Source organism: Leucopleurus acutus (genome assembly GCF_964270905.1).
Source record: "Leucopleurus acutus genome assembly, chromosome: 20".
NCBI classification, from domain to species: Eukaryota; Metazoa; Chordata; class Mammalia; order Artiodactyla; family Delphinidae; genus Leucopleurus; species Leucopleurus acutus.
Window position 1 is genome coordinate 35,670,434 of NC_139162.1, and position 25,240 is coordinate 35,695,673.

Genomic DNA, 25,240 nt, shown 5'->3' on the forward strand with positions numbered 1-25,240 from the left:
CTTTCTATTGTTTTTCAATATTGTATTTCATTTATTTCTGCTCTGATACTTATTATTTCCTTCATTCTGCTAAATTTATTAGGCTTAGTTTGTTCTTTTGTTAGTTCCTTGAGGTGTAAAGTTAGATTGTTTATTTGAGATCTTTCTTTTTTCTTAATGTAGACATTTATCACTATAAACTTTTACCTTGGAACTGTTTCTGCTGCATCCCATAGGTTTTGGTATGTTTTGTTTCCATTTTCATTTGTTTCAAGATATTTTTTATTTCCCTTTTGATTTCTTCTTTGACCACTGGTTGTTCAGCAGTGTATTGTTTAATTTCCACATATTTGTGATTATTTTCAGCTTTCCTTCTGCTATTGATTTCTACTTTCACACCATTGTGGTCAGAAAAGATACTTGATATGATGTTAATCTTCTCAAATTTGCTAAGTCTTGTTTTGTGACCTATCATGATCTATCCTGGAGAATGATCCATGTGTACTTGAGAAGAGTGTATGTTCTACTGCTGTTAGTTGAAATGTTCTATATATGTTTGTTAGGTCCATTTGATCTAAAAGATAGTTCAAGTCCAATGTTTCCTTATTGATGTTTTGTCTGGATGATTTATTTAATGTTGAAAGTGGGGTACTGAAGTCCCCTACTAATACTATATTATTATTCATTTCTCTCTTCACATCTGTTAGTATTAACTTAATATATTTAGGTGCTCCAATATTAAGGATATATATATCCCCAGTATAATTATTATATCTTCTTAGTAAATTGACACCTTTATCATTATGTAATAACCTTTATCTCTTCATATATTTTTGGCCAAAAATCTATTTTTTCTGATATTAGTATAACTACCCAGCTTTTTTGGTTTCTACTCTCATGGAATATCATTTTACATTCCTTCACTTTGAGCCTACGTGTGTCCTTAAAGCTGAAATGAGTCTCTTGTAGGCAGCGTAGAGTTGGGTCTTGTTTTTTCAAGTCCATCCAGCCACTCTATGCTTTTTGATTGGAGAATTTAATCCATTTACATTTAGAGTAGCTATTAATACATAAGGACTTTCTAGTGCCATCTTATTGTCCTTTGGCTGTTTTGTAGTTCCCTTGTTCCTTTCTTCCTTTCTTGCTGCCTTCTTTTGTGAACTGATGATTTTTTGTAATGTTATGATGTGATTCCTTTCTCTTTATCTTTTGTGAATCTACCGTAGGTTTTTGCTTTGTGGTTACCATGAGCTTACATAAGACATCGTATAGATATAATAGTCTACTTTATGCTGATGACAACTTAAGTTTTTGCATACAAAAAGCATACCATTTTATTTCCCCCCTTGTGTTTTTGGTATCATAATTTACCTCTTTTATATTGTGTATTTATTAACAAATTATTTCAGCTATAGCTTTTTTTAATACTCTTGTCCTTTAGCTTTTACACTAGAATTGAATGGTTAACACATTACCATATTATATTAGTAGCACATTCTGAATTTGATTATATACTTTTTACCAGTATGCTGTATATTTTCATATGTTTTCAGAATACTAATTGGTATCCTTTAATTTTAGCCTGAAGAACTCCTTTTAACCACTAAAAAATTCCCTGGTTCATAGCATTTGTCACTCTTTTGATGTAAATTCTCCTACCATGGCTGATTTCAACGTGATGTCACTGAGCGCAAAGTTGGGAACAGATGTATGGTGATAGAGCCCTATCCTGTGTGGTATTTCCACCACAGACACCACAGACTTATATAATCTAAAGAACAAATACGAGTAAAATCTAGTAAAATAATCTTGGAAGCTATGAGTTTTGAGTATTGATTGCCTTTGTCTTTAAGATAATTTACTTACATTTATGTAATTTAATTTTTAATATAGGCTGTGTTTAAGAACTGACCTGCAGAATTCCTAAAAATTGAACAATCAGCTCTTGCAAGCTGGCAGGAGGTGGCCCAGCACACCGCTGCTCATGGGGCTGATGATGTGAGTCACAGGTCTGAGCGTGGCTGTGGTTATCACTGTAGTTAAGAATTCCAGCCAGGGACTCAAGGCAATGACCCCAACAACCTGGAACACCGAGTGTTTTGCTTGTTTTAGGCTGGCACCCAACCCTGTGGATGACACAGGGCTGCTATCCTTTGCCACATTCTCTTGGCTCACGCCAGTGATGATGAGAGGCTACAAGCACACGCTGACTGTGGACACCCTGCCCCCACTGTCACCATATGACTCATTCGACACCAATGCCAAAAGGTACCAGGATTTGTCTGGGTCACATCTAGGGAGGAGCCCGCTTTGGGAAGGGACCCGTGAGTCCTTGTGTGTGCTCCCATTTCCCTTTGCGGAAATCAGCGCCCACTGGTTTGGTGGCTGTTCTCATGGCTTATCTCTGAGATGAGGGCTGGGCTGACTGACCTTCTTGGCCTAGTCTCTGGGGAGGTGAGTACTGGGGAGGTTTGGTAGGGAGAATGAACTTCTTGAGAGCCTGAGGCTTCAGGCTTCTGGCAGGGCCATCAGCTATTTTGTAGGATCACCACATCAGGGCAAGAGTGGCCGGAATCTCACTTCGCTCTGTGCTGGCTGGACACCACCTGGGCTGCTTCCAGGCATGGTGTTATATTTCCCTTTAAAAATTGTCATTGGACTTTTAAAGAAATTTTTTATTTTATATTGGAGTATAGTTGATTAACAATGTTGTGTTAGTTTCAGGTGTTACAGCAAAGTGATTCAGTTATACATATACATGTATCTATTCTCTTTCAAATTCTTTTCCCATTTAGGTTATTACAGAATATTGTGAGCTTTTATATTGCAAAATATGTTTAGGTTGAACCAAATGAAAACTTCCAATATTTGACAATTTTGACTTGCAAAAACATGTATTTCATTGATTCAACCTAATTCAGATTCATTATAGAAATGTTAAAGTAACAGAAGTTCAAGCAGTGGAAGTATCCCCACCGTACTCCAGCCCCACTCCCCAGAGGTCAGCACTGTTAAATGCTGGTGTGCATCTGTCCTGGATTTTTTCTACTCAGATTAAACACACCCTGTGCTACCATCTTCTGCAGATCAATACCTCTTCTTCTTCCTCCTTACTCACAGGTCATCTTTTTTTCTTTGAACAAAAACTGAAGCATACTATCTCATGGTTAACCATTTTGCTATTTTCAGTGAAGAGTTTATAAAGATTTTTCCACAGCCCAGAACCTCAACTTCATTCTTTCTAACAGCTGCATTGAACTTCAAGGTTCATGTCTTAAACAATGGGGAAGATCTCATCGCCCTCTCTCTGCATTTCTTTCTTCTGGAGTTCTCTTTCTCTTTGGCCTCATATGCTTGAAGGGCTGGGAGTTATAATCATGCTCTTGCAATTGCTCCTACAATTGTGCATCCCCTCATCTGTGTCCTGCAGAAATCTCTGCCAGTAGTAGTTTCCAAAATCTATAGTCTGGAGAAAGTTGCCAGAGAGCACGGAGAGAAAGGGGCTGGACCAGTGCCTGTGGACCAGGTTTTCCTTCTACCTCTCTGTCGGTTTTTAATGTTGCCTTCCATCTACCCAACATCAACTTAGATCCTCTTCCCTTCTGTGCTAATGTTCTCCTCCAAAGGCTGACCCACCAAACACATGTTGACAACCTTAAAAACACACTGTCTTCAGTCCACGCCTCTCTTCCAGACTCTGAGTTCATACACCCAGCATCCGACTGGACTTGGATGATTCACAAGCATCCTATATCTAAAGCTGCATTCTTTTTTTTGTTGTTTTGTTTTTGTTTTGGTTTTGGTTTTTTGCCGTACGCGCGGGCCTCTCACTGCTGTGGCCTCTCCCGTTGTGGAGCACAGGCTCCGGACGTGCAGGCTCAGCGGCCACGGTTCACGGGCCCAGCCGCTCCGCGGCATGTGGGATCTTCCCGGACCGGGGCACGAACCCATGTCCCCTGCATCGGCAGGCGGACTCTCAACCACTGCGCCACCAGGGAAGCCCTAAAGCTGCATTCTTGATCTTCAGCCCCACCTGACGATGTTCCCTCTTCCCCCTTTCCCCATCTCTGTGAACTGTATTCCCACAGTTGGTCAAGTCAGAAAACTGGGGCCCCTGACCCCCCTTCTCCTTTTCTCCCACATCTAATTCATCAGTAAGCCCTGTTGTCTCCCCTGACCACCTTTCCCTAAATCCAGTGTCAAGCCACTGCCACCTCCCACCTCGATGCCCATAGTCTCCCACTGTGGTCTCCCTGCTTCCGTCTTTGCTCCCCACCCCCATAACCCACTACTCTCACAACAGCCAGATGTTCTTTTAGACATGTAAAATGATCTTGTCACGTTGGTTTAAAAGCCTGCAGTGGCTTCCTTTGCAATCTAATCTCCTTCGTGAGGACTGTGAGATCCCATGAGATCTGGCCCTGCCTTGCCTCCCCGTGTCCCCACACGCCTGTCACACTGGCCTCCTTTCAGATCTTTGAAATGGACAAACTCCTCCCTGCCCTGGAGAAGATATTTTTCTTGGTTTCTCTGTTGCCTCAGTGTTTTTATCACAACCGGTATTGTGCCAGAGACAGGCAGGAGGAGGAAATCAAGGCCCGGAAAGAGCCCAAATGCCAGATACCAGCTTGTGCTGTGTCAGGGCTCTGCCCGCTGCCTCGCTCATGTCCCATCCACCCTCCAGAAGAAGAAGGGAGAACAAATGCTATTCTTCTGAAGCCACCACTGCCAGGGATGGGGGTTGTGCTAAGAATTCTTGCAAAGTTTTTTCCATCAGAGTAACTTTGAGCAGCAAGTGGGAATGTAAATTTTTTTCCTTCTTCCTGTTCTTTCATCACAGATTTCGAATCCTTTGGGATGAAGAGGTAGAAAGGATGGGTCCCGAGAAAGCCTCTCTGGGCCGAGCGGTCTGGAAATTCCAGAGGACGCGTGTTTTGATGGATATCGTGGCCAATATCCTATGCATTATCACGGCAGCCATAGGGCCGGTGGGCGCACTGGCCCTTCTTCTGCCTTGTCTCCCAGGTTCCCAGACTGGCAAAGAATGTCATTGGTTATTTTCTCTACAATCTGGTGGGTCTAGTACGTTGTTGTTATCTTTGCGCTCCTTGGGGGCGAATTTTCATAAAGCTAATCCTTTGTCAAGCACAGCAGCAGCCACTGAAATTAATTAAAAAGTTTGCCTCATAAAGTCAGCTTGCTGACATTATCTGAGGCCTCCTGTACCTACCTTGACCCCCAGCAGCACTCTTCTCTCTTCACCGTGCTGTTTTACAGATGATTCTCGTTCCCCAAATCCTCCAGCAGACCCAGAGCATCTCCAGGAAGGTCTGGGTTGGCGTCAGCCTGTGCACAGCCCTTTTCACCACCGAGTTTACCAAAGTTCTCTTTTGGGCCCTTGCCTGGGCCATAAATTACCGCACGGCGATCCGGTTGAAGGTGGCCATCTCCACCCTGGTTTTCGAAAACCTGGTGTCGTTCAAGACGCTGACACACGTCTCTGTTGGTGAGGTAAGTTGGTCCAGAAGGAGTTTAACTTTAGGGAACTAAATTCCGAGTTTTCTGACTATGTGTGAGATGTGCTTCCTGGATGGAATATCTGCCCCCCTTTTGGTTGTCAATATCCTGCCCATCATGTCCCATCTCCTTGCTTAGTGAAGTGGTGGAGACTCAAAACACCAGAAGAATTGAGAGAAAGGAGAGCTCCATTCAAGCTGGAGAATTTGGAAAGGCTTCCCTGTTCCACTTGGAACAGGGCTTAGGGGTGACCTCATCCAATCCCTTTGACCGTCAGTGAGGACACTGAAGCAGTACAGAGAACACTACAGCATTTAATAAAATTGATTGACTAATGGATCTGATGATTCCAACTGTGTAGTATTTGGGATGCCAAGTCCCAACAAAGACCATGCCTGTTGGACTTCAGAGTTGACATTTTCTTAAGCCCTTCATCCTTAGCAATAAAATCTTCACCCTTTATACAAGAACATTTCCCTGGCCAAGGGAAACCTAGGTGGTGTTAGGTAAGGGAAAAGACTTGTTTCTTTCTTACACTTGCTCTTTCAGTTTGTTCAAAATATCCTGTATCAATTATGATTAGATTCAGTTGCATATAACCGAAAACCTCCCAAAACAGTGGATTAAACAGGCTGGATTTATTTCACTCTGTGTAAAAGGAGTCTGGAAGAGGATGATCTGGGGCTGGAGTGGGGACTTCCAGGCTTTTCTATTGTTCTTCATCACTACCTTAGCACGTGGTTCCCATAATGGTTCAGGATGGAAGCTGCATGTCCAGCCATCCCAACCATGTTTCAGAGAGCCGGTAGGAGGAAAGAGACTTCCAAGTTGAGTTGACTCCCTCTAAGAATTCATCCCCAAAGTTCCATTCAGCACTTTGGCTTATACCTCATTGCCCTTAACATAATTACATGGTCACCATGCTTCCACAAAGGAGGCTGGGAAATGTGGTCCTTTTGCTGGGCCCATGGATGCAGGGTTGTACTAATAAGGAAGAAGGAGATAGAGCTATCAGGTAGGCAGCTGGCAACCTCGCCGGCATGTTCCCAGGTGGTACTTAAGCCTTTCTTCATTGGGATTCTCAGTTCTAAAAGACAGGCCTCTCCAAAGTCACACTAAAATGAGACCCACGAAACTCACCCTGTTGGTCCTCTGACAATTCTCTCCCCCTATAAGTCAGTATTTCTCTTCCTTCATCAGACCCCCTCAGCCATTCCAAAAGCCTTCAGTTGAGGAAATGTTTAGGTGGCCCTTCCAAAGGCTGAACCCATGTGCTTTCTTTCCAGGTTCTCAATATGCTATCAAGTGATAGTTATTCTTTGTTTGAAGCTGCCTTGTTTTGTCCCTTGCCAGCCACCATCCTTATCCTAATGGCTGTCTGTGTGGTGTACGCCTTTTTCATCGTGGGGCCCACAGCTCTCCTCGGGATATCCGTGTGTGTGCTATTCATCCCCATCCAGGTAATGGCAGGTCTCTGCTGTTGTACTTCACACACACTCTCACTGAAGTGGACTTTGTGTCCAGGGCCTGGCCCTGAAGCCTGGGCCCTTACTTTGAGCTCACAAACAGTACAGTTCTTTTACAACTTGAATTTGAATACCCTGGGGAAGGGGAGCATGCTTCTTCAGTTTGGCAAAGTCCCCAGCACTTTCCTTGCATCCTGGCAATTCATGCATTAGCCTCATCTGCCCTGACCCCAGTCGTGTCCCCCAGAGCACGTCAGCCACAACTCAAGGGAAGGATTCAGCTGAGAATCTCGGGCCTGACACTTACACTCCAATCCCTGGATTTTTAGGCCAACTGCAGCTCAGCAATTCTCTGAACACACTGTTTGTACCTCGATTTCAGATGTTTATGGCTAAGCTCAATTCAGCTTTTCTATGATCAACAATTTCAGTGACAGATCAGCGAGTTCAGACGATGAATGAGTTTCTGGCCTGCATCAAGCTGATTAAAATGTACACCTGGGAGAAATCTTTTACAAACGCCATCCCAGGTAGGATGAGCAGTTGCTGAAAGAACCACTTACCCTGTAGAATGTGCTCTTCTAAGGGGTTCTTAAGGGTCCTGGGGCCGGGCATTCTGGAAGTTGGCTGAAGCAACCCCCGAGCTGATCTGTAGGCTTTTCAAAAAATTACAGAGATTTTAGAATAGACCCAGGCATCTCTTCTGCTGAACCCAAGGGCTCAGCAGGTGAGTGACATATGGTTTAGCCATACTGAGGTCAGTGAATCCTTGTACTGGCCAGTTACCTTTCACAGAAATAGTCCACTAAAACATTACGAGCAGGAGAAGAGCTGGCTCAGCCTATTTCCTTGACTGGGAAGATGTCCACACGGACACACGCACACACTAACACTTACACACATGTCCCCTCCTCGCCGGCAGCAGCCTCATCAGGATCGGATGTCTCACTGACTTGACATGCTTTGGGCAGATAAGAGAATGCATATATAGCTGTTTTGTTTTAAAGACAATATGAAGACTATTTCAATCAAATAAAAATGCAAATCTAATTGCAGGAATAGTTACATAATTGCTGACATAGACTCAGGTGGTTGACCGGTTAATGATTTGAACCACTGTTACAACTAACTCTCTGGATCCACAATTACACTTTTAGACCAGCATGTAATTGGGCCCGAGCTGTGTATCCACATTTTCGGAAGCGGCTTTAGAGAATCTGCTTTTGAGACTGCCAAAGGAAGTGCCCCAGGTTGGGATGCTGGCAGCCCTATTGTACCCTCTTTGAAGACACAGAAATACTTCCTCACACACTGAACTCACTTTAATACAATTTATTTGATGTGATTAAATTTGATTCCATTTGACATCATTCAATTTAAAACTCAATTTAATTCAAGTCAGTTTAACTCAATAAATATGTACCAAGTTCCTACTATGTGCAAGGCCATGGGAGCCACACAAAATAATTAGGAAAAGGGTCCCTAGTTTTAAAATTGAGGGAGAATGAGTTAACTAAGCTCAAAAATAACTATTAGTTTGCTGGCTCTACTTCTAGAATATATCTGGAATCTTTCTGCTTCTCTTCATTCTACTGTCACCCTAGTCCAAGCAATGTCCTCTCCCTTCCAGCCTACGGCAAGAACTTCTAGATGCAACCCCTACTTTCTTCCTGCCCCCTAAAACACATGATGCACTCAGCAGCCAGAGTGACCTTTTAAAAATGTCAGTCAGATCTTGTCTCTCCCCTGCTGAACAAGCTTTAGTGGCCTCTTATCACACTTAGGTTTTTTCACGTTTAGGTCTTTTGGATGAAGTCCAGATTCCTTCCGATGGGCTATTAGATCCAGCACAGTCGGGCCCCTGCTGAACTCCTGACCTCATCACATCTTATCCCAGGCCTTGATACCTCAGCTTGAGCCACAGAAACCTTCTGTTTTTAGAACAAGATCCACACCCATTCATGCCTCAGGATCTCTGCCGTTGCTGTTCCCTCTGCTTGGAATGTCTTCTGCTAAGATGTTCATGCTGACTTTGTCTTGACTTTGGGTCTCCTGAAGTCAATGTCACTGACTCAAGAGGCCTTCTTTTTTTTTTTTTTTTTTTTGCGGTACGCGGGCCTCTCACTGCTGTGGCCTCTCCCGTCGCGGAGCACAGGCTCCGGACGCACAGGCTCAGTGGCCATGGCTCATGGGCCCAGCCGCTCCGCGGCATGTGAGATCTTCCTGGACCGGGGCACGAACCCGTGTCCCCTACATCGGCAGGCGGACTCTCAACCACTGCGCCACCAGGGAAGCCCTCAAGAGGCCTTCTTGACCACAGTCTCAAGCAGGTCCAGTCCCCATTCACCTCTTAATCACTTCATCCTGTTCATTTCTCTCATATCACCCAACACAGTTTGTAATTATCTTATTTACTTGTTTCTTTATTGTCTATCGCCCCTACTGGTAGAGCCGAGACCCTGTTTGTCTCTATATTCCCCAGCACCCAGCACAGCCCCTGGCATATAGCAGACATCAGGTTAAAATGTGCTGAATGAGTGAACATGTGAATTAATTATAGGATAAAATGGGTAAAATGCCACAAAAGAAACTGAGAGGAGCTCCACGGGTGTGAGAGATGAGCCTCCTGGCAGAGGTGGCGTTTTAGACAGGCCCTGAAGGATATAGCAGGGATGCGGACACAGATGGAGCTGGGGAAGCCCCCTGGGCAGGAGCAAAGGCCTGGAGGCTTTGCGTGGGGAGAAGGAGGTGGCTGGTGTTCTTGAGGGGAAGGGCGTGTGGACAGCATGCTTTGGATCCCAGCCTCTTAAGAGGCAAGTCACTTAACCTGCTAAGCCTTTCCTCTGCTGTCAGAAGGGCATAATGATGGCTTCTGCCGTGTCACACTGTGGTGAGAGCAGCTGAGGGAGAGCGTGCCTGTGCAGGGTTCAGCCCAGCACCTGGTCTGTAGGCAGCCCTCAGCGAGAAGGGCTGTGACACCATGTTGCTAATGTGAAAGGGTTTTTGCAGAGGACGCTGGGATTCCCATTAAGGACTCTTTAAACAGCAGGGGAGGGAAGCTTGAATTTTATGTGTGAGTGGTGCGGAGTCATGGCCTCATCTGGACTTATGGAAGGGAGATGTGCTCTTGGGTTTTTGCAGCTGTTCCTGAGACAAAGGGCAGGGGCCTCAATCTGGCAGTCTTCAGGCTGGCATATGTGTTTTGTTTGGCCCCTACAGTACTTTAACTTTTTCAATTAGTTCCCAACATTTAAGAGTAGGGAGATGTCTCATAAAATTCCACATCTCAGACTTCATAACAGTCTGGTGAGCCTGGGACATCCTCGCTCTGGTATTGCTCTCTGCCCACTCCCTTCATTTACCTTACTTGCCTGACCCCTGTAGGCATCTGAGTGTATGACTCCTGACACACAGAGAATCAGATCAGGAGGGACCTTGGAAACCATCCAGCAATGGCAGCTGACATGTACTGAACCCCCAGTACATGCTGGCATTGTGCTCCGGGCTGTCTGTGCTTCCTCCCATTTAAACTTCACAACAAGAGCCTTTAACACTCATTTGCAGGAGAACAAGGCAGGAGTAATATGTTTCTTTTTTTTTAAATTGAAGTATAGTTGGTTTACAATGTTGTATTAGTTTCCGGTGTACAGTAAAGTGATTCGGTTATACATATATATATTATATATTTATATATATAATATATATATGTTCTTTTTCAGATTCTTTTCCATTATAGGTTACAAGGTATTGAGTATAGTTCCCTGTGCTCTACAGTAAATCCTTGTTGTTTATCTATTTTATATATAGTAGTGTGTATCTGTTAATCCTAGACTCCTAATTTATCCCTCCCCCTGCCCCTTCCCCTTCGGTATCTATACTTTGTTCTCTATGTCTGTGAGTCTCTTTCTGTTTCCTAGATAAGTTCATTTGTATTACTTTTTTAGATTCCACATATAAGTGCTATCATATGATATTTGTCTTTCTCTGTCTGACTTACTTCACTTAGTATGATAATCTCTAGGTCCACCCTTGTTGCTGCAAATGGCAATATTTCATTCATTTTTATGGCTGAGGAATATTCCATTGAGTAATACATTTCTTAATGCTGGTGCTTGACAAGCAAAATAAGACCACCGTGGACTGTTTCTATTTCACAGATATAAGGAAGAGGGAAAGGAGATTACTGGAAAAAGCTGGATTTGTCCAAAGTGGAAACTCAATGCTGGCCCCCATTGCATCCACCATAGCCATTGTACTGACATTCACCTGCCACATCCTCCTGAGATGAAAGCTCGCTGCCCCAGTGGTAAGCACCTCTTTAGAGCTGGCCTCTTCTGTACCCAACTCTGCAAGTGCCAGGTGGGTAGCTCCTCTGGCACTGGCATCAGAACACCCAATCACGGTGAGCAAGAAGACAGCAGAATTCCACCCTGACTTCTAAAACAAGTACTTGAGCTGCCTGGGAGCCGAGGAGAGCTTAGTAGCAACTCTTATTCAGTCTACAGCAGGGCAGGGGTAGTAGTTAATGCTGGAACACAATTTTTCATTTGGACATTGAAACCAAAGGAGCCCTTGGCTATTTTATTCTTATTTATCCATATATACACCAAGAAAAGAGTTGGTGAAAGTTCTCCGGGTGGGAGGGGTGTCAGTATTGGGAGAGGCAGTGTGGTGTCCAGATCAGGGTCCCCCTTGTTTAAAGCCCGACTCCACACTTGCTAGCTATGACTTACAGCAATTCACGGAACCTCTCTTGTCTCGGTTTTATTATCTGTAAATGGGGTGATGACAGTCCCTATCGTAGTGAGGATGGACGTTGTCTTCCACAAAGCACTCGGTCAGCACCTCGAATGCAGTAAATGCTGCATAAGTTGTTGCTGTTCTCATTAGCCTTATGCTCACCCAGGCCAGGCATATTCAGGCTGAAAGCCTCAGAAGGAGAATTGGAGTGAACGTGAGGGGCTCAGGACCTGAGCTAGAGAGGAAATGGCCCCTGACTGAAATAAAGAAACAAACATTTCAGATATTAAAGCAGATTCTGAAGGGCAAGTGGTTGGAAGAAAGAACACAAGGCAAGAAAAAGAGAGAGAGAGAATGAAATTAAAAAGGAGAGGTATGCTCACCAGAAAAGAATTGCACCAAAAATCAGGGATCTGGAGGGGAGGATGGAGGGACGTTTGAGAAGGCAGGATCCTCTTCTGGGGCATTCACTGTGGCGCTGTCAATCCAATTATTGCCCCGTGTTTCTTTGGGAGATACTTTAATTTTCTTAGTTTCTTCACACACATTTTTCTCTCACACACTCTGGGGACTTGAACATAGCCATGAACCGAAAGCCAAAACGAACAGCAATGGTTGATGTACAGAATGAATGTTACTGGATTATAGTGGCTGCTGTCTACCACCCCAAACCAAAAAAAAATTTTTTCCCAGAACACACCAAGCAAATTAATTTGAAACCAAATTGAGTGCACATTGTTAATATTTTTAAAACAATGATTTGGAAGAACTCTAGAGCAAGAACAAATTCCCTGAATGCGAGGCTCGTATTTCTTTGGCCTAAGAATCCCTTCAGTCTCCTCCTCTGCCAGAGCCACATGAGTAGGAGGGCAGCCCTGAGGAGCTGTCACATCAGGCAGCCCGGGGACTCTGCTAGCCAGGGCCTGGGTTTCCTGAGCCAAGATAGTGCTCTAGGGCCTGGGGGAGCTGAATTCTCTTTGGGGATGTATTTAGGACCAGATGTGATGAAGGAAGCATCTTTCATCATCCTCTTAATGAACTAACTAGGATTAGTTGAAGCCTGGGGGCCCTGTCCATGGGGCCCATTCAACAGCAGGAAGGATCACTCCAGATTTGTCGATGGAAGTTGTGTTTTTAATTTCTTAGATGGGTGGTTAGGGAGAGGCTGCTAATTACAAGGACAGATGAGAAGATGAAAGCTGAGAGATGAGATCATGCCCCCTGTGGGGCACCCACAGAGCAAGGAAACTTGTCTTCATTGCGGCTATATGATATTATCCACCCACCGGGCAGGGCTCAGTGGGGAAGGCCCTAGTGAAGGGGGGTCATTGTTCATTGTTTTGGAAATGACAGTGGAACCAAGGCTCTCAAATTGGTCCCTTATGTGTGTGTGGAGGCAGGGCATGGAGGCCAGACCCTGAGGGCAGGAGAACCAGCAACCAGCCTGGGCCAGGCACATAATTCTAGGGAGCTTCCACCTTCAACACTGGTCTCTGTGTGGTATGTAAAAGGATGCTCTATCTCTGAAGAGTCAGATGCCTCTGAAGCAACCGAGAGAAGGGGATAATTTAGAAAAATCTGCATAGGTTTTTTTTTGTTGTTTTTTTTTTCACGGTACACGGGCCTCTCACTGTGTGGCCTCTCCCATTGCAGAGCACAGGCTCCGGACACTCAGGCTCAGCGGCCATGGCTCACGGGCCCAGCTGCTCCGTGACACGTGGGATCTTCCCGGACCAGGGCACAAACCCGTGTCCCCTACATCGGCAGGCGGACTCTCAACCACTGCACCACCAGGGAAGCCCTGCATAGGTTTTTGAACGAATGGTCTAGGCCAAATAAGGATATGGTATGGATGGAGATTTCCAAAGGCCCTCAATTAGAGGCCCTTTTCAGACCTTATCCTCTGGATTGACAGAGATAAGGGGATAAGTTTCCCACCATTTTGGTGAAAATCCAAACGCAAAATAGTTTAAGATGTTAATACCTTCAATTTGCCAACCCATGATTTCTGAGCCATGAAATGAGAAAATTTTTCCTCTGAGAATCCCAACTGTGCTACTGTTTCTCATCTCAGGAAGTTTAATCCCCGTGGACTTAATGGTTCAAAGCCAAGGCAACATCCCATCCTGAATTCTATACCTCTTTTTTGTTCTTCAGGCATTTAGTGTGATTACCATGTTTAATGTAATGGAGTTTTCAATTGCAATCTTACCTTTCTCGGTCAAAGCAGCAGCTGAAGTCAATGTCTCTCTAAGGAGAATGAAGGTATAACTAACACTGGGTGAGCAGGGAAGAAAGTTCTCATTTGGGGGCAGGAAAATTCCCAGATAAGGGGAGGCTATGTCAACCCATTGGAGGGCTGGGTCACTGGTTTGGTGGGTGTTGGGAGAAGAGCCTCCATTCAGTGTTGGATACACAAATATGCATCAAGCAGGATATAGGCAGAGTATTATAGGTGGCCTGCCCTTTTAGTAAAACTGAGATGGAGTCTCCACCCAGGGAGATGATGTTCCTGACCCTCTACTCTTTCTCCAAGCCATGACTCTTAACTTGTTCCAGGAGTGGAGCTCAGTTTGCACTGAGCCATCTCCCCTTTGCCTACCTAGTTTGTCCTAGGATGTGTGTGGTGACAGAAGTGATGAAGACGGTGGCGGGGGGAGACACCATATTTATACACTCATTTAGTCATTTTATTTATTAATTTATTCATTCATCAAAGATTTACTGTGTGAGTCCCAAACAGGATCAACACAAAGAGAACCACATAAAGACACATTGTAATTAAAATGGCAAAAATTAAAGATAAAGAGAGACTATTAAAAGCAGCAAGGGAAAGCAGCAAGTTACATACAAGGAAACTCCCATAAGGCTATCAGCTGACTTCAGCAGAAACTCTGCAGGTCAGAAGGGAGTGGCACGATATATTTAAAGTGATGAAAGGGGAAAAACTACAACCAAGAATACTCTACACCACACGACTCTCATTCAGATTTGATGTAGAGTTCAAAACTTTACAGACAAGCAAAAGCTAAAAGAGTTAAGAACCATCAAATCAGCTTTACAAGAAATGTTAAAAGGACTGTTCTAAGCTAGAAAGAAAAGAACACAACTAGAAACATGAAAATCACAAAAGGAAAAAGTTTATCAGTAAGGGCAAATATACAGTAAAGGTAGTTAATCAACTATGTATAAAATTGGTAGGAAGGTTAAAAGACAAAAGTAGTAAAATCATCTAAATCCACAATATATAGTTAAGGGATAACAAAACAAATTGATGTAAAATATGGAAAAACAGTACTTGTGGGGGAAGAGAGTAAAAACTCAGGGTTGTTAAAATGCATTTGAAATTAGGAGATCAGCAACTTAAAATAATCGTGTATATATATGTATAGATTGCTATATATAAACCTCATGGTAACCACAAACCATACATTTATAATAGATAAACACACACACAAAAAAGAAAGGAATCCAAACATAACACTAAAGATAGTCATCAAATCACAAAGGAAGAGAGCAAAAGAAGAAAAGAACAAAAAAGAACTACAAAAACAACCCCAAGACAATTAACAAAATGACAATAACTACCCATTATTACTTTAAATGTAAATAGACTAAATGCTCCAACCAAAAGACATAGAGTGGCTGAATGGATATGAAAACAAAACCGATATATATACTGCCTGCAAGAGACTCACTTCAGATCTAAAGACACACACAGATTGAAAGTGAGGGGATGGAAAAGGCATTCCATGCAGATGGAAATCGAAAGAAAGCTGGAGTAGCAATACTTATATCAGAAAAAATAGACTTTAAAACAAAGACTGTTACAAGAAACAAAGGCATTAAGTAATGATCAAAGGATCGATCCAAGAAGAAAATATAACAATTATAAATACATATGCACTCAACATAGGACCCACTTAAATATATAAAGCCAATATTAACAGATATAGAGAAATTGACAGTAGCACAGCAAAGGAAAGCATTGGCAAAACGAAAAGACAACCTACTGAATGGGAGAAAATATTTGCAAATGATATGACTGATAAGGGGTTAATATCCAACATATATAAACAGCTCATACAACTCAACATCAAAAACCCAAACAACCCAATTAGAAATGGGCAAAAGAACTGAATAGAAATTTTTCCAAAGAGGAAATGCAGATGCCAACAGGCACATGAAAAGATGCTCAACATCGCTAATCATCAGAGAAATACAAATCAAAACCACAATGAGATATCACCTCACACCTGCCAGAATGTTTATCATCAAAAAGAACACAAATTACAAATGTCGGGGAGGATGTGGAAAAAAGAGAACCCTCGTATACTGTTGGTAGAAGGTAAATTTGTGCAGTCACTATGGAAAACAACACTGTGGAGGTTCCTCAAAAAACTAAAAATAGAACTACCATATGACCCAACAATTACTCTCTGGGGTATATATCTGAAGAAAACAGAACACTAATTTGAAAAGATACATGCACCACAATGTTCATAGCAGCATTATTTACAAAAGCCAAGACACGGAAGGAAACTAAGTGTCCATTGAGAGGTGAATGGATAAGGAAGATGGTGATACATATACACAATAGAATATTACTCAGCCATAAAAAGAATGAAATTTTGCCATTTGTAGGAACGTGGATGGACTTGGAGGGCATTATGCTAAGTGAAATAAGTCAGACAAAGAAAAACAAATACTAAATGATATCATGTAAATGTGAAGTCTAAAAAAGTAAAGCAAAATACCCTGAATATAACAAAAAGGAAACAAACTCACAGATATAAAGAACAAACTAGTGGTTACCAGTGGGGAGAGGGAAGGGGAAGGGGCACGATAGGAACAGGGGATTAAGCGGTACAAACTGTTATGTATAAAATAAATAAGCTACAAGGATATATTGTACAGCACAGGAATATAGCCAATATTTTATAATAACTTTAAATGGAGTATAATCTATAAAAACTTTGAATCACTATGTTGTGTATGTGAGACTAATATTGTAAATCAACTATATCTCAATTTAAAAAAAGATTTACTGTATGCTTCTTATATGCAAGGCACTGTGGAAAATGCAAATATAAGGAAGAGAGCCTTTACTCTTAAGAGCCTCCAGTCTAGTACAGGACCAGGTATCCCAGTAATTGCTATATATAGTAAGGGTGAAAGTGATGTGTAGGAAGGGCAGATAAAGTGGTTTTGAAGTTGAGGCAAGGAAAGGAAAAGGAGAAGCACATTTCAGTCAAGAGAACAGTGCGTTCAGACCTCTGTGAATTGATTGGAAGATCTTATTTACTCACGTCTGAAATGTGGATGTCATTTTAAGCATCCTAGGTGCCTGTATCCCTCTTGTCCCTTACCATCCACATTGAACCAATCAAGAATCCTGTTGGGACTTCCCTGGTGGTGCAGTAGTTAAGAATCCTCCTGCCAATGCAGGGGACACGGGTTCGAGCCCTAGTCCGGGAAGATCCCACATGCCGCAGAGCAACTAAGCCCGTGCACCACAGCTACTGAGCCTGCGCTCTAGAGCCCTTGAGCCACAACTTCTGAGCCAGTGTGCCACAACTACTGAAGCCCACGTGCCTAGAGCCTGTGCTCCGCAACAAGAGAAACCACTACAATGAGAAGCCTGCGCATTGCAACGAAGAGTGACCCCCACTCGACACAACTAGAGAAAGCCCGCACACAGCAACGAAGACCCAATGTGGCCAAAAATTTTAAAAAACAAAAAAAGAATGACACAAATAATAGTTAAAAAAAAAAAAGAATCCTGTTGACTCACCTCCTGATCACTGTATTCCTTCAATTTTAAGAGGCACCATTTATGAGATTGGATTGGAAGGTGCACTGTTGAGTTATTACATTTTGAACAAAACACAGACTTAACCTCATGACATTAATTGTGTAATGATATCCAATATCTTAGAGTAGAGGAACAATGCTATTTCTTGACTCCACAACCTCCACTCTGTCCCTAGTGTCATCACCTTCATTCAAGACTTCATAGTCTCTCATCTGAACTATCACAGTGACTGAAGAACCAATTGTCTTTTTCCAATGTTGTCCTTTTCAAATACATATTGCACTGTTAATTGAGCTTTAAAATATTTGTCTGATCACTGACATTAACCTGCTTGAAATCCTTGTCCTTCACTCTCCAGGACTGAGCCTGAGTCCTCCATCAGCACGTCCTCAGTTATGTCTCCACTTCATTTCTTATCCCCTTCCTACCTTGAGCTCTGGCCCTCGGTTATACTGAACTTCTCGTCTTATACCTCTCATCCCCCCAAACCATGCTATTGCCTATTTTTGCTCATGCTGTGCCCTCTACTAGAAAGCTCTCCTCCCCTAACCCCTCCCTCATCTTTGCCTGTACAGCACTGTACAGACTCAGCTCAGGCATCAATTACATGGGCCTCAAGGATGTGGAGCCAAGTGTCCCATCCCTGGCAGTTACAGGGCTTTGTCCCTGTCACATTTCACTGAAATGATCTGTGCATGTTCCCATCTCTGCCTGGACTGCAGTCTCTTCAAGGACAGGAAGCACGCCTTATTACTAATATTTGCATTTCTGTCGTTTACCCCAGAATCTGGCACAGAGTAGGCACTTGGCAGGTGTTTTGTTGAACTGAGCTGAGTGGGGACTTAGGAAGAAGACACAGCAGAGACAGAACATGTGACCTTGGTTTCATAAGCATTAGTGTCAAGCAGTGAAGCCAACCACCCAAAGACTGGCAAAAGCTGGCCATCTTGGGCATAAGGGTAAATTGTAGCTGGGATCAGCATTCTCCAATGTGGGTGACCCAGATACGCCTTGTGCTTAAAAAGGCATCTGTTCTACATAGTATGAGCTAATCGACTATTTTTGCTGCAGCTTCTCCTGGGGGAATATCTTCAGAATACCTTTCCTGGATGTCCCAGGTAAAATTCCCAAGATTATGATTTGGGGTCATTAGAAGATATACTGGGATGATTCTTGCAAATGGATGACGTCTGCCAAGTTAACTTTGTTTCTTTACTCTTAGAAAATTCTCATAGCTAAAAGCCCCCCATCTTACATCACCCAACCAGAAGAGCCAGATACGGTCTTGCTTTTAGCAAATGCCACCTTGACATGGGAGCAAGAAACCAGGGGGAAAAGTGACCTAAAGAAAGTGCAGAATCAGAAGAAGCATCTTCTTAAGAAACAGAGGCCAGAGGCACACAGTTTGAGTCCATCAGGTCAGGGAGTCACCAGTGCCCAGGAGCAACATGGCAGCCCCAAATCGGTTCTGCACAATATAAGCTTTATGGTGAGAAAGATGGGTATGTGTTCCAAAGGCGTGGCCTCCATCCTTCTTCCTTTTGTCACAGGACCATGGCCTTCTCAAGGCTGAATATAATTCAATTTGAGCAGGAGGTCGTGGTGGGATGTCTCCATTTCTCCCCAAATTTTAAAGCTATGCAAATGAACCCTGGAGACATCTCTTCAAGCTGAGAGAATACTGTTGTCTTAGTGGTTGTATTAGTGCCGATCTTCAAATTCCACAGGAGTTGAGAGCCAGTTGCAGTGTTTAATGGACAATCCATTTCAGGTGGCTAGACTCAAACTGACTAGCTTTCATAAGTCTTTTCAGATTTGTTCTTAATTTCACGTTGAAGTCCAGTAATAGATTATAATAGCTGACAGTTATGAGCAATTTCTGTTTACGAGGCACATAATTAACTCATTTAGCTACCCCAATAACCTTACGAGGTGGGGGTATAGCTGCCCCACTTTATGACTGAGGAACCAGAGACACAGCAGGTTAAATAACTCGTCCAAGTCATACAGCTCGAAAGTGGCAGAAGAGGGCTTCACACCCAGGGTGCCTGGTGCCACCACCTGCTCTTAACCACCAAGCGACACTGCTCTTGTAAAAAGCAAAATGAGTGCCACAAGCAGCTTAGGAACAGAAGCCGGCCAGATTCTGCTGACTGCCTCCCTCCCCTCAGGATTCGGGGGTGGAGTCCTTAGAGCAGCTCTGCATTTGGGGAATGTTTGACCTTCTGTTGCATGTGGTTTTCTTGCCCTGGGTACTCGTCAGCCCACAGCCCGATGGCAGTGTTGATTTTGCTGCAAAGGGCTCAGCATTAATCTTGTGCCTAATATTTTAATCTCCCGTCTTGTTGACTCACCCTTTCCCCATGTGAGCACTATAGAGGGAGAGGTTCTTATGTATTATGTGATGCTAGGCTCAGTAACTGGGGTAGAGTGATACCTCGTAGCTAACAAGGCTCTCTGCACATATTCATTGGAAATGATATTTGGTTGGCTGAGTGCAATTGAGCTTGGCTCTCAGTGAAGTCTTGCTGTGTGCAGCCCACTTGCTTTCTCATCACTCTTCCCCGCCTCTGACGTGTAGCACCCAGATTACTTCAACCATGTCTTCAGTGTTGCTCCAGAGAGGACTCAGTGAACAGCTCTCGTGTTGTAAAGAAGCCTCCTCAGCCCTTCAATCGCTTTCCTCCTTTTCAGTACGTTGGTGGCTCATGACTTGTCGTCAAGGACATGGTCAAATATTTTGTGAAATAAGGTGAAGACAAAGGGTGCAGCACAATATCTTGGGGATTAGGGCTATGCCTCTCTAGCCTGGTGGACCCGGGCTCCAGTCCCAGCCACTCGCCAGCTGCATGGCCTTAAGCATATTGCCTAACTTCTTCAAGCCAGTTTCTTTACCTGCTCCATGGGTATTTTAATAATAGTACCCACTTCACAAGGTGGATGGGAGGATGGAAAGACACATCACGCACAAATGCTAAGTCCCCACGGACGGGAGCTATTGCTGTTGCCTTTTTCCTCTAACAATCATGTCCAGCTTAAGTGCTGCCCTTAAATGTCCTAAACTCAAGGCATCTATGTTTTTCCAAATTTAGTTCTAAGATTCCATTAGACCATAGCCTCCTTGAGGTCAGGGTACGTATCTGTGAACTTGTTCACAGTCGTGTGGCCTTACACTGAGCCCAGAGCCTGGCACAGAGTAGGTTTCCAATAATGTTTTCCAAATAATCAGGAACTCAGGGGTGCAGGCCTCATGGATTTCCTGCTGAAGACAAGGATGAATCTAGAAGGCTTAGATCTGGCCACAAGTAGTGGACAGGACTCAACTAAGAGCCAAGTGTCTAGGGAAGCTGGATCCATCCGTGTCTCTTTGTCCCAAAGTCTTCACAATGCCCCAGTTCCTTGTCGTCCTTTTGGTGGAATTAAAATGGATCCGCTTCACTTACCTGCAGCGCCAGGGACAGTAAAGGCAGGGACTGCGTCTACCTTGATCACTGCTTTATTGCCAGTGCCTAGTGCAGTATCTGGTGTTCAGTAAAGGCTTATCCAAGGGCTGAATGATGACAGGCAACAACGCTCTTGTGCTGGGGGTAGCAGGCAGGCGAGGGGCCCTCTGGTCTAGCTCAGGTGGGAAAGAAGCCACATTTGGCCCCGTGCTGGGCATCTTTGCTCTGAGGCATCACTGGGAGCAGGTCTCAGTGAGAATGTTCTAGATGTTCCAACTGCTGCATTGCAATATCTGCTTGAACACGAGAGTGGTCTCACCTCAGAGTCTCCACATGGACTCCTATTCTGCCAGCCATGGCCCCCCCACCCATAACTACACGGCTCACTCCCTTGCCCCCTCCTGGTCTTACTCAGACATCACCTGTAGCAGGTACTGTCAGTGACCCATCTGTGTGGCCTGGCCATCTTCCAGCTGCCAGATCTGCATCTGTGTGCCTGAGGGCCCTCCCCACCACCCTCAGTAAGCCGAGGGAGCAGCTCTCAAACACTGACTGTTGACTGTTTAACCTGACTCCCTCAGCCATTGCGGGGACAAAGCCATGCTCAGTTTCCGCAATTCCTTGAGTTTCCCAGCAGCATTGAGCTTCATTTGCCTCCTGTGGGAGCTGACCTAACAGCACTCCCTTGATGGGCCACCTTCCTCCTCCTGTACCATCCCCCTCCCCCCAGCGGGTGTTTTCTGCACCTCCCCAGCAAGCTACCTTCACTCAATTCCTTGCTTTGGGGTCTCCTTCTGGGAGAGCTCAAGCTAAGAGGTCCACATGTCCAGTAAGGCTTCCCGCCCCCATCTCCTCGCTGCTTTATCTGCTCCCACGGCATGTATCTGACATACTCCATATTTTACTTATTTATCTTGTTTACTGTCTCCCCAACTAAAACATAAGCTCCGTGCGGGCAGACCCAGACTTTTGACTGTGATGTTCTCTGCTGTATTGTGCTATTGCTGGTGTTCAGAACAGCACCTGGCACAAAGCAGGCTTTAGCAATGATTTGTCAGCTGCATTGATAAATCTGCGGCTGTAGAAAAGTCCATGAAGCCAACACGCTGGAACAGCCTAACTGCTCAGTAATTTCAGACTGAGTTGTGATGGAGGAAGGATGCTTTAAGAGGACTTTTAAACAGCACCCGGCCTCCTGTACTTGCAGGCTGTCACTGTCCCTCTGGGTTGTGCAGCCTTTGACGTCCATTAGATTTACTTTCCTGGAGTCGGCACAGGACCACCCTCCTGTTCAGGGCCTGTGTATCCCAGAGCAGCGCAAGGCTGTTCTGCACCGGTGCTTATACATGATTTCTAGAAGCCCTCCGGGTGCTGGGCTGGGGTGTGCAGGGGAGGCTCTTAATTAAGACTGAGGCTTCTGCCTCCTATGAGGCCGTGTATCAGGGTTGGGGGTGAGGCTGCAACTGCCACCTCACAGAGCCAGCAGTGTCCCACTGGTCCCTGCCTGGCCTGGCCAGTGCAGTTTGGTGGTGACCCTCTAAGAACTCGGAGAATGACTGTCTTTTTTCTGTTTCTCTGGTAGGGGAAGGTCTTGGGCATCTGTGGGAATGTTGGAAGTGGAAAGAGCTGCCTCCTTGCAGCTCTCCTAGGACAGGTAAGCTGTGTGCTGAGTGTTGTGATGATGGAGTGGCTCCCTGACGGCCACGTGTGGGGCCCTGGACTCGGCCGCACTGGACTCTGTGCTCATAGTTAACGGTGATGCCCAGGAGGTCAATGCACTTGGCAGTTCCAGGCCCATGGCAGACGGGGCCGGGCCTTCAACGCACTGTCCCCGGTTTGCCTCCTGAGGACATGAGTTAAGCAGCAATAGCTTCCTTGCCTGGAGCTCCACCTTGGTCAAAGGAAGCAATGGGTCATTAAATCCATGGTTTTCTCATGACATGCTTGGCCTGTGCCAAATAGAAAGGCCGGCCAGGCAGCTTGGTGGGGAAAATCCCAGGAACCTGCGACTCTCGGTGACTTTAGATCCATCTCCATTTCCCCAGCGTCTGCCCTGAGCAGCTGTTCCTCAATGGAGGAGGGGCTGAATGAATGTGTGAACCAAAGTACACATCGTGGTAGCAAGGGAGGGCGGGTGCACTCTCCTCCTTTGTCTGCTACTTCTAGCTGCTTGACCCCAGGGAAATGGCCAAGCCATTCACTGTATCCACAGTAAATGAATAGTTCACAGTTGCCAAGGCTTCTCATTCCAAATGAATGAGAAACTTTCTGGGGAAAGAAATTAAGTTCTCTTTCTCTCCACTCTGTGTTCCTAAAGAGAAGGTTGGACACCTGGGATTGCCTTTGCCTGCCATAGAGACGGGGGATGCTAGGCTCAGAAGAGCCCCTCCAGACCAGGGTGACTCATTCTGGCCTCAGCTGACTCATTTGTAGAAAGAGTGACAACTCCTTCCCTGCTTGAAGGCGGAGGCAGGGGCTGAGTTAGGTGAGCTGTGGCAGTCCCTCAGGCTCCGGGATTCAGCGTGAGTGCCTTTGATAACCCTAGAGTCGGTAGGGGCATTACAGGTGACCCAGCCCAATTCTCCACCTAATAACATGAGTCCTTTCCACTGAATCCTATAAGAGATGAGTCAACCTCTGCTCAGATGCCTCCAGTGATGGGGAACTCATTATCTCTTTAGAGAGATTTGAGGTGTATGGGAGTGAAATTTGCCTCATTTTAACTTCTACCCTATGGTCTGCTCCTGTGGAATGTCCCAGAGAAAACAGAATCCATCTCCCATGTGACAGTGGTGGGATCAGGCCCCTCACGTGGTCACTTGGGAGGCCCCTCACATGGTCACTGGGTTAAGTGAGTGGGCTCTGGACGGCATGGTTTCACCAGCTATCTCAGTCTCATGAGCATGGATAAGTCACTTAACCTCTCTGAGCCCTGGTTGGCTCATCTGTAAAATGGGGCTAAGGATGTTGTGATGAAGACTAAATGAGATAACTGATATAATAGTAGTTACAGGACAATTCCCAGCGCCAGCCACAGTGATTAGCATTTTATATGTACTTAACACAGTGCCTGGCATACACCCTATTCATTTTAGCTATTATTATTATAGTTGTTGTTGTTGTTGTTGTTATCATTCTCTCTTCTCCAAGTTTAATGTTCTCTATCCCTTAAACCATTCCTGAGGAGGAATGGGGTCACATCCCTCGGCCACCTTGGCTATCGTCCTTGGCTGTGCCCAACGCACTGCCGCTGGCCCATGAGCACCAGCCCTGAGCACCACGGCCTGCCTCATACACCCTTTCCTGACAGCTACAAGCTGTCACTGCCACTAGCCTCTCCCGTTATCTGCTGAGGCTTACCATGGAGGGCCATCTTAAATGAACGTGGGTACTCAGGGTCACAGACCGGAGACCATGCATGTTTCTTAATTGGATTCCTCATTGTTTTGAAAGTTCAGAAGTTCTACATGAAACTAGACTTTGCAACTCCTCTTGAAAAATTAGAAACTCGCCACAGCAGGCTTGCATCCTTGCTTGGCATCAACTGTGCAATGGAGTCAAGGTTGCTTCCTTAGGATGGGGCATGCCAGGGCCACCATCCACAGCAGTGCAGGCTGTGCCCTCTCCCTGGGGGCCTGGCTGAGGAGGGTGGGGTCTAGCCAGTGCACCTGGGGGAAGAGGGAGCCTTTGTGATGGGTCTGCTCAGAAAGCATCTCATCCTAGCTGCACAAAGGTGCACGTGGGCCAGCAGCAGCCCTGCAGCCTGTGCTCTCCAGAGCACAGGGCTCACCTCTGCCCCTTCTGGAACATTCCCACCTGGCCTCTCGCAGATGTTTGACTTTGAGACCCTTAGTCTGCACAGCCGGGCTTTGCAGTGTGTGGCAAGACAGCTTGTCACCCTCTTGCACCTTCTGAATTAGTGCTCATACATTAAGTGGGTGGCGAGTGTGCAACAGGCCCCACCCCCCACCCCCGCCGAGGAGAAGGTGGCGAGGCCTGGCTCCTGAAGGTTCTCTGGTGTTGTTGCTCCAGATGCAGTTACAACAAGGGATCGTGGCCGTCAACGGGACTCTGGCCTACGTTTCCCAGCAAACATGGATCTTTCAGGGAAATGTGAGAGAAAACATATTATTTGGAGAAAAGTATGATCACCAAAGGTAATATTAACTTTGAAAGCATGAGGCATTTTAGTATTTGGTATAATCTGCTACAGATGCTGATGCCATTAGTAATGATTGCTAACTGGGTTTCTTTAACGAGTTCTGATTAAACATTTGTCA

General features: G+C 45.0%; 1 protein-coding gene and 1 pseudogene across 2 annotated transcripts in view; both read left to right on the forward strand.

Annotated features, from left to right (window-relative positions):
- LOC309976302 (ATP-binding cassette sub-family C member 12-like) overlaps positions 1–25,240 on the forward strand; it is a 147,302-nt pseudogene that overhangs the window by 81,567 nt on the left and 40,495 nt on the right. The window lies entirely within an intron of this gene.
- LOC309977065 (ATP-binding cassette sub-family C member 12-like) lies at positions 1,640–25,121 on the forward strand (the record flags this gene model as incomplete). The annotated part of the gene is given in 13 exon segments (XM_082862991.1): positions 1,640–1,674; positions 2,092–2,247; positions 4,820–4,967; positions 5,257–5,490; positions 6,783–6,956; positions 7,345–7,377; positions 7,381–7,492; positions 11,120–11,247; positions 11,251–11,268; positions 13,860–13,967; positions 18,740–19,015; positions 22,543–22,614; positions 24,993–25,121. Coding segments are annotated over 13 exon segments (1,623 nt in total).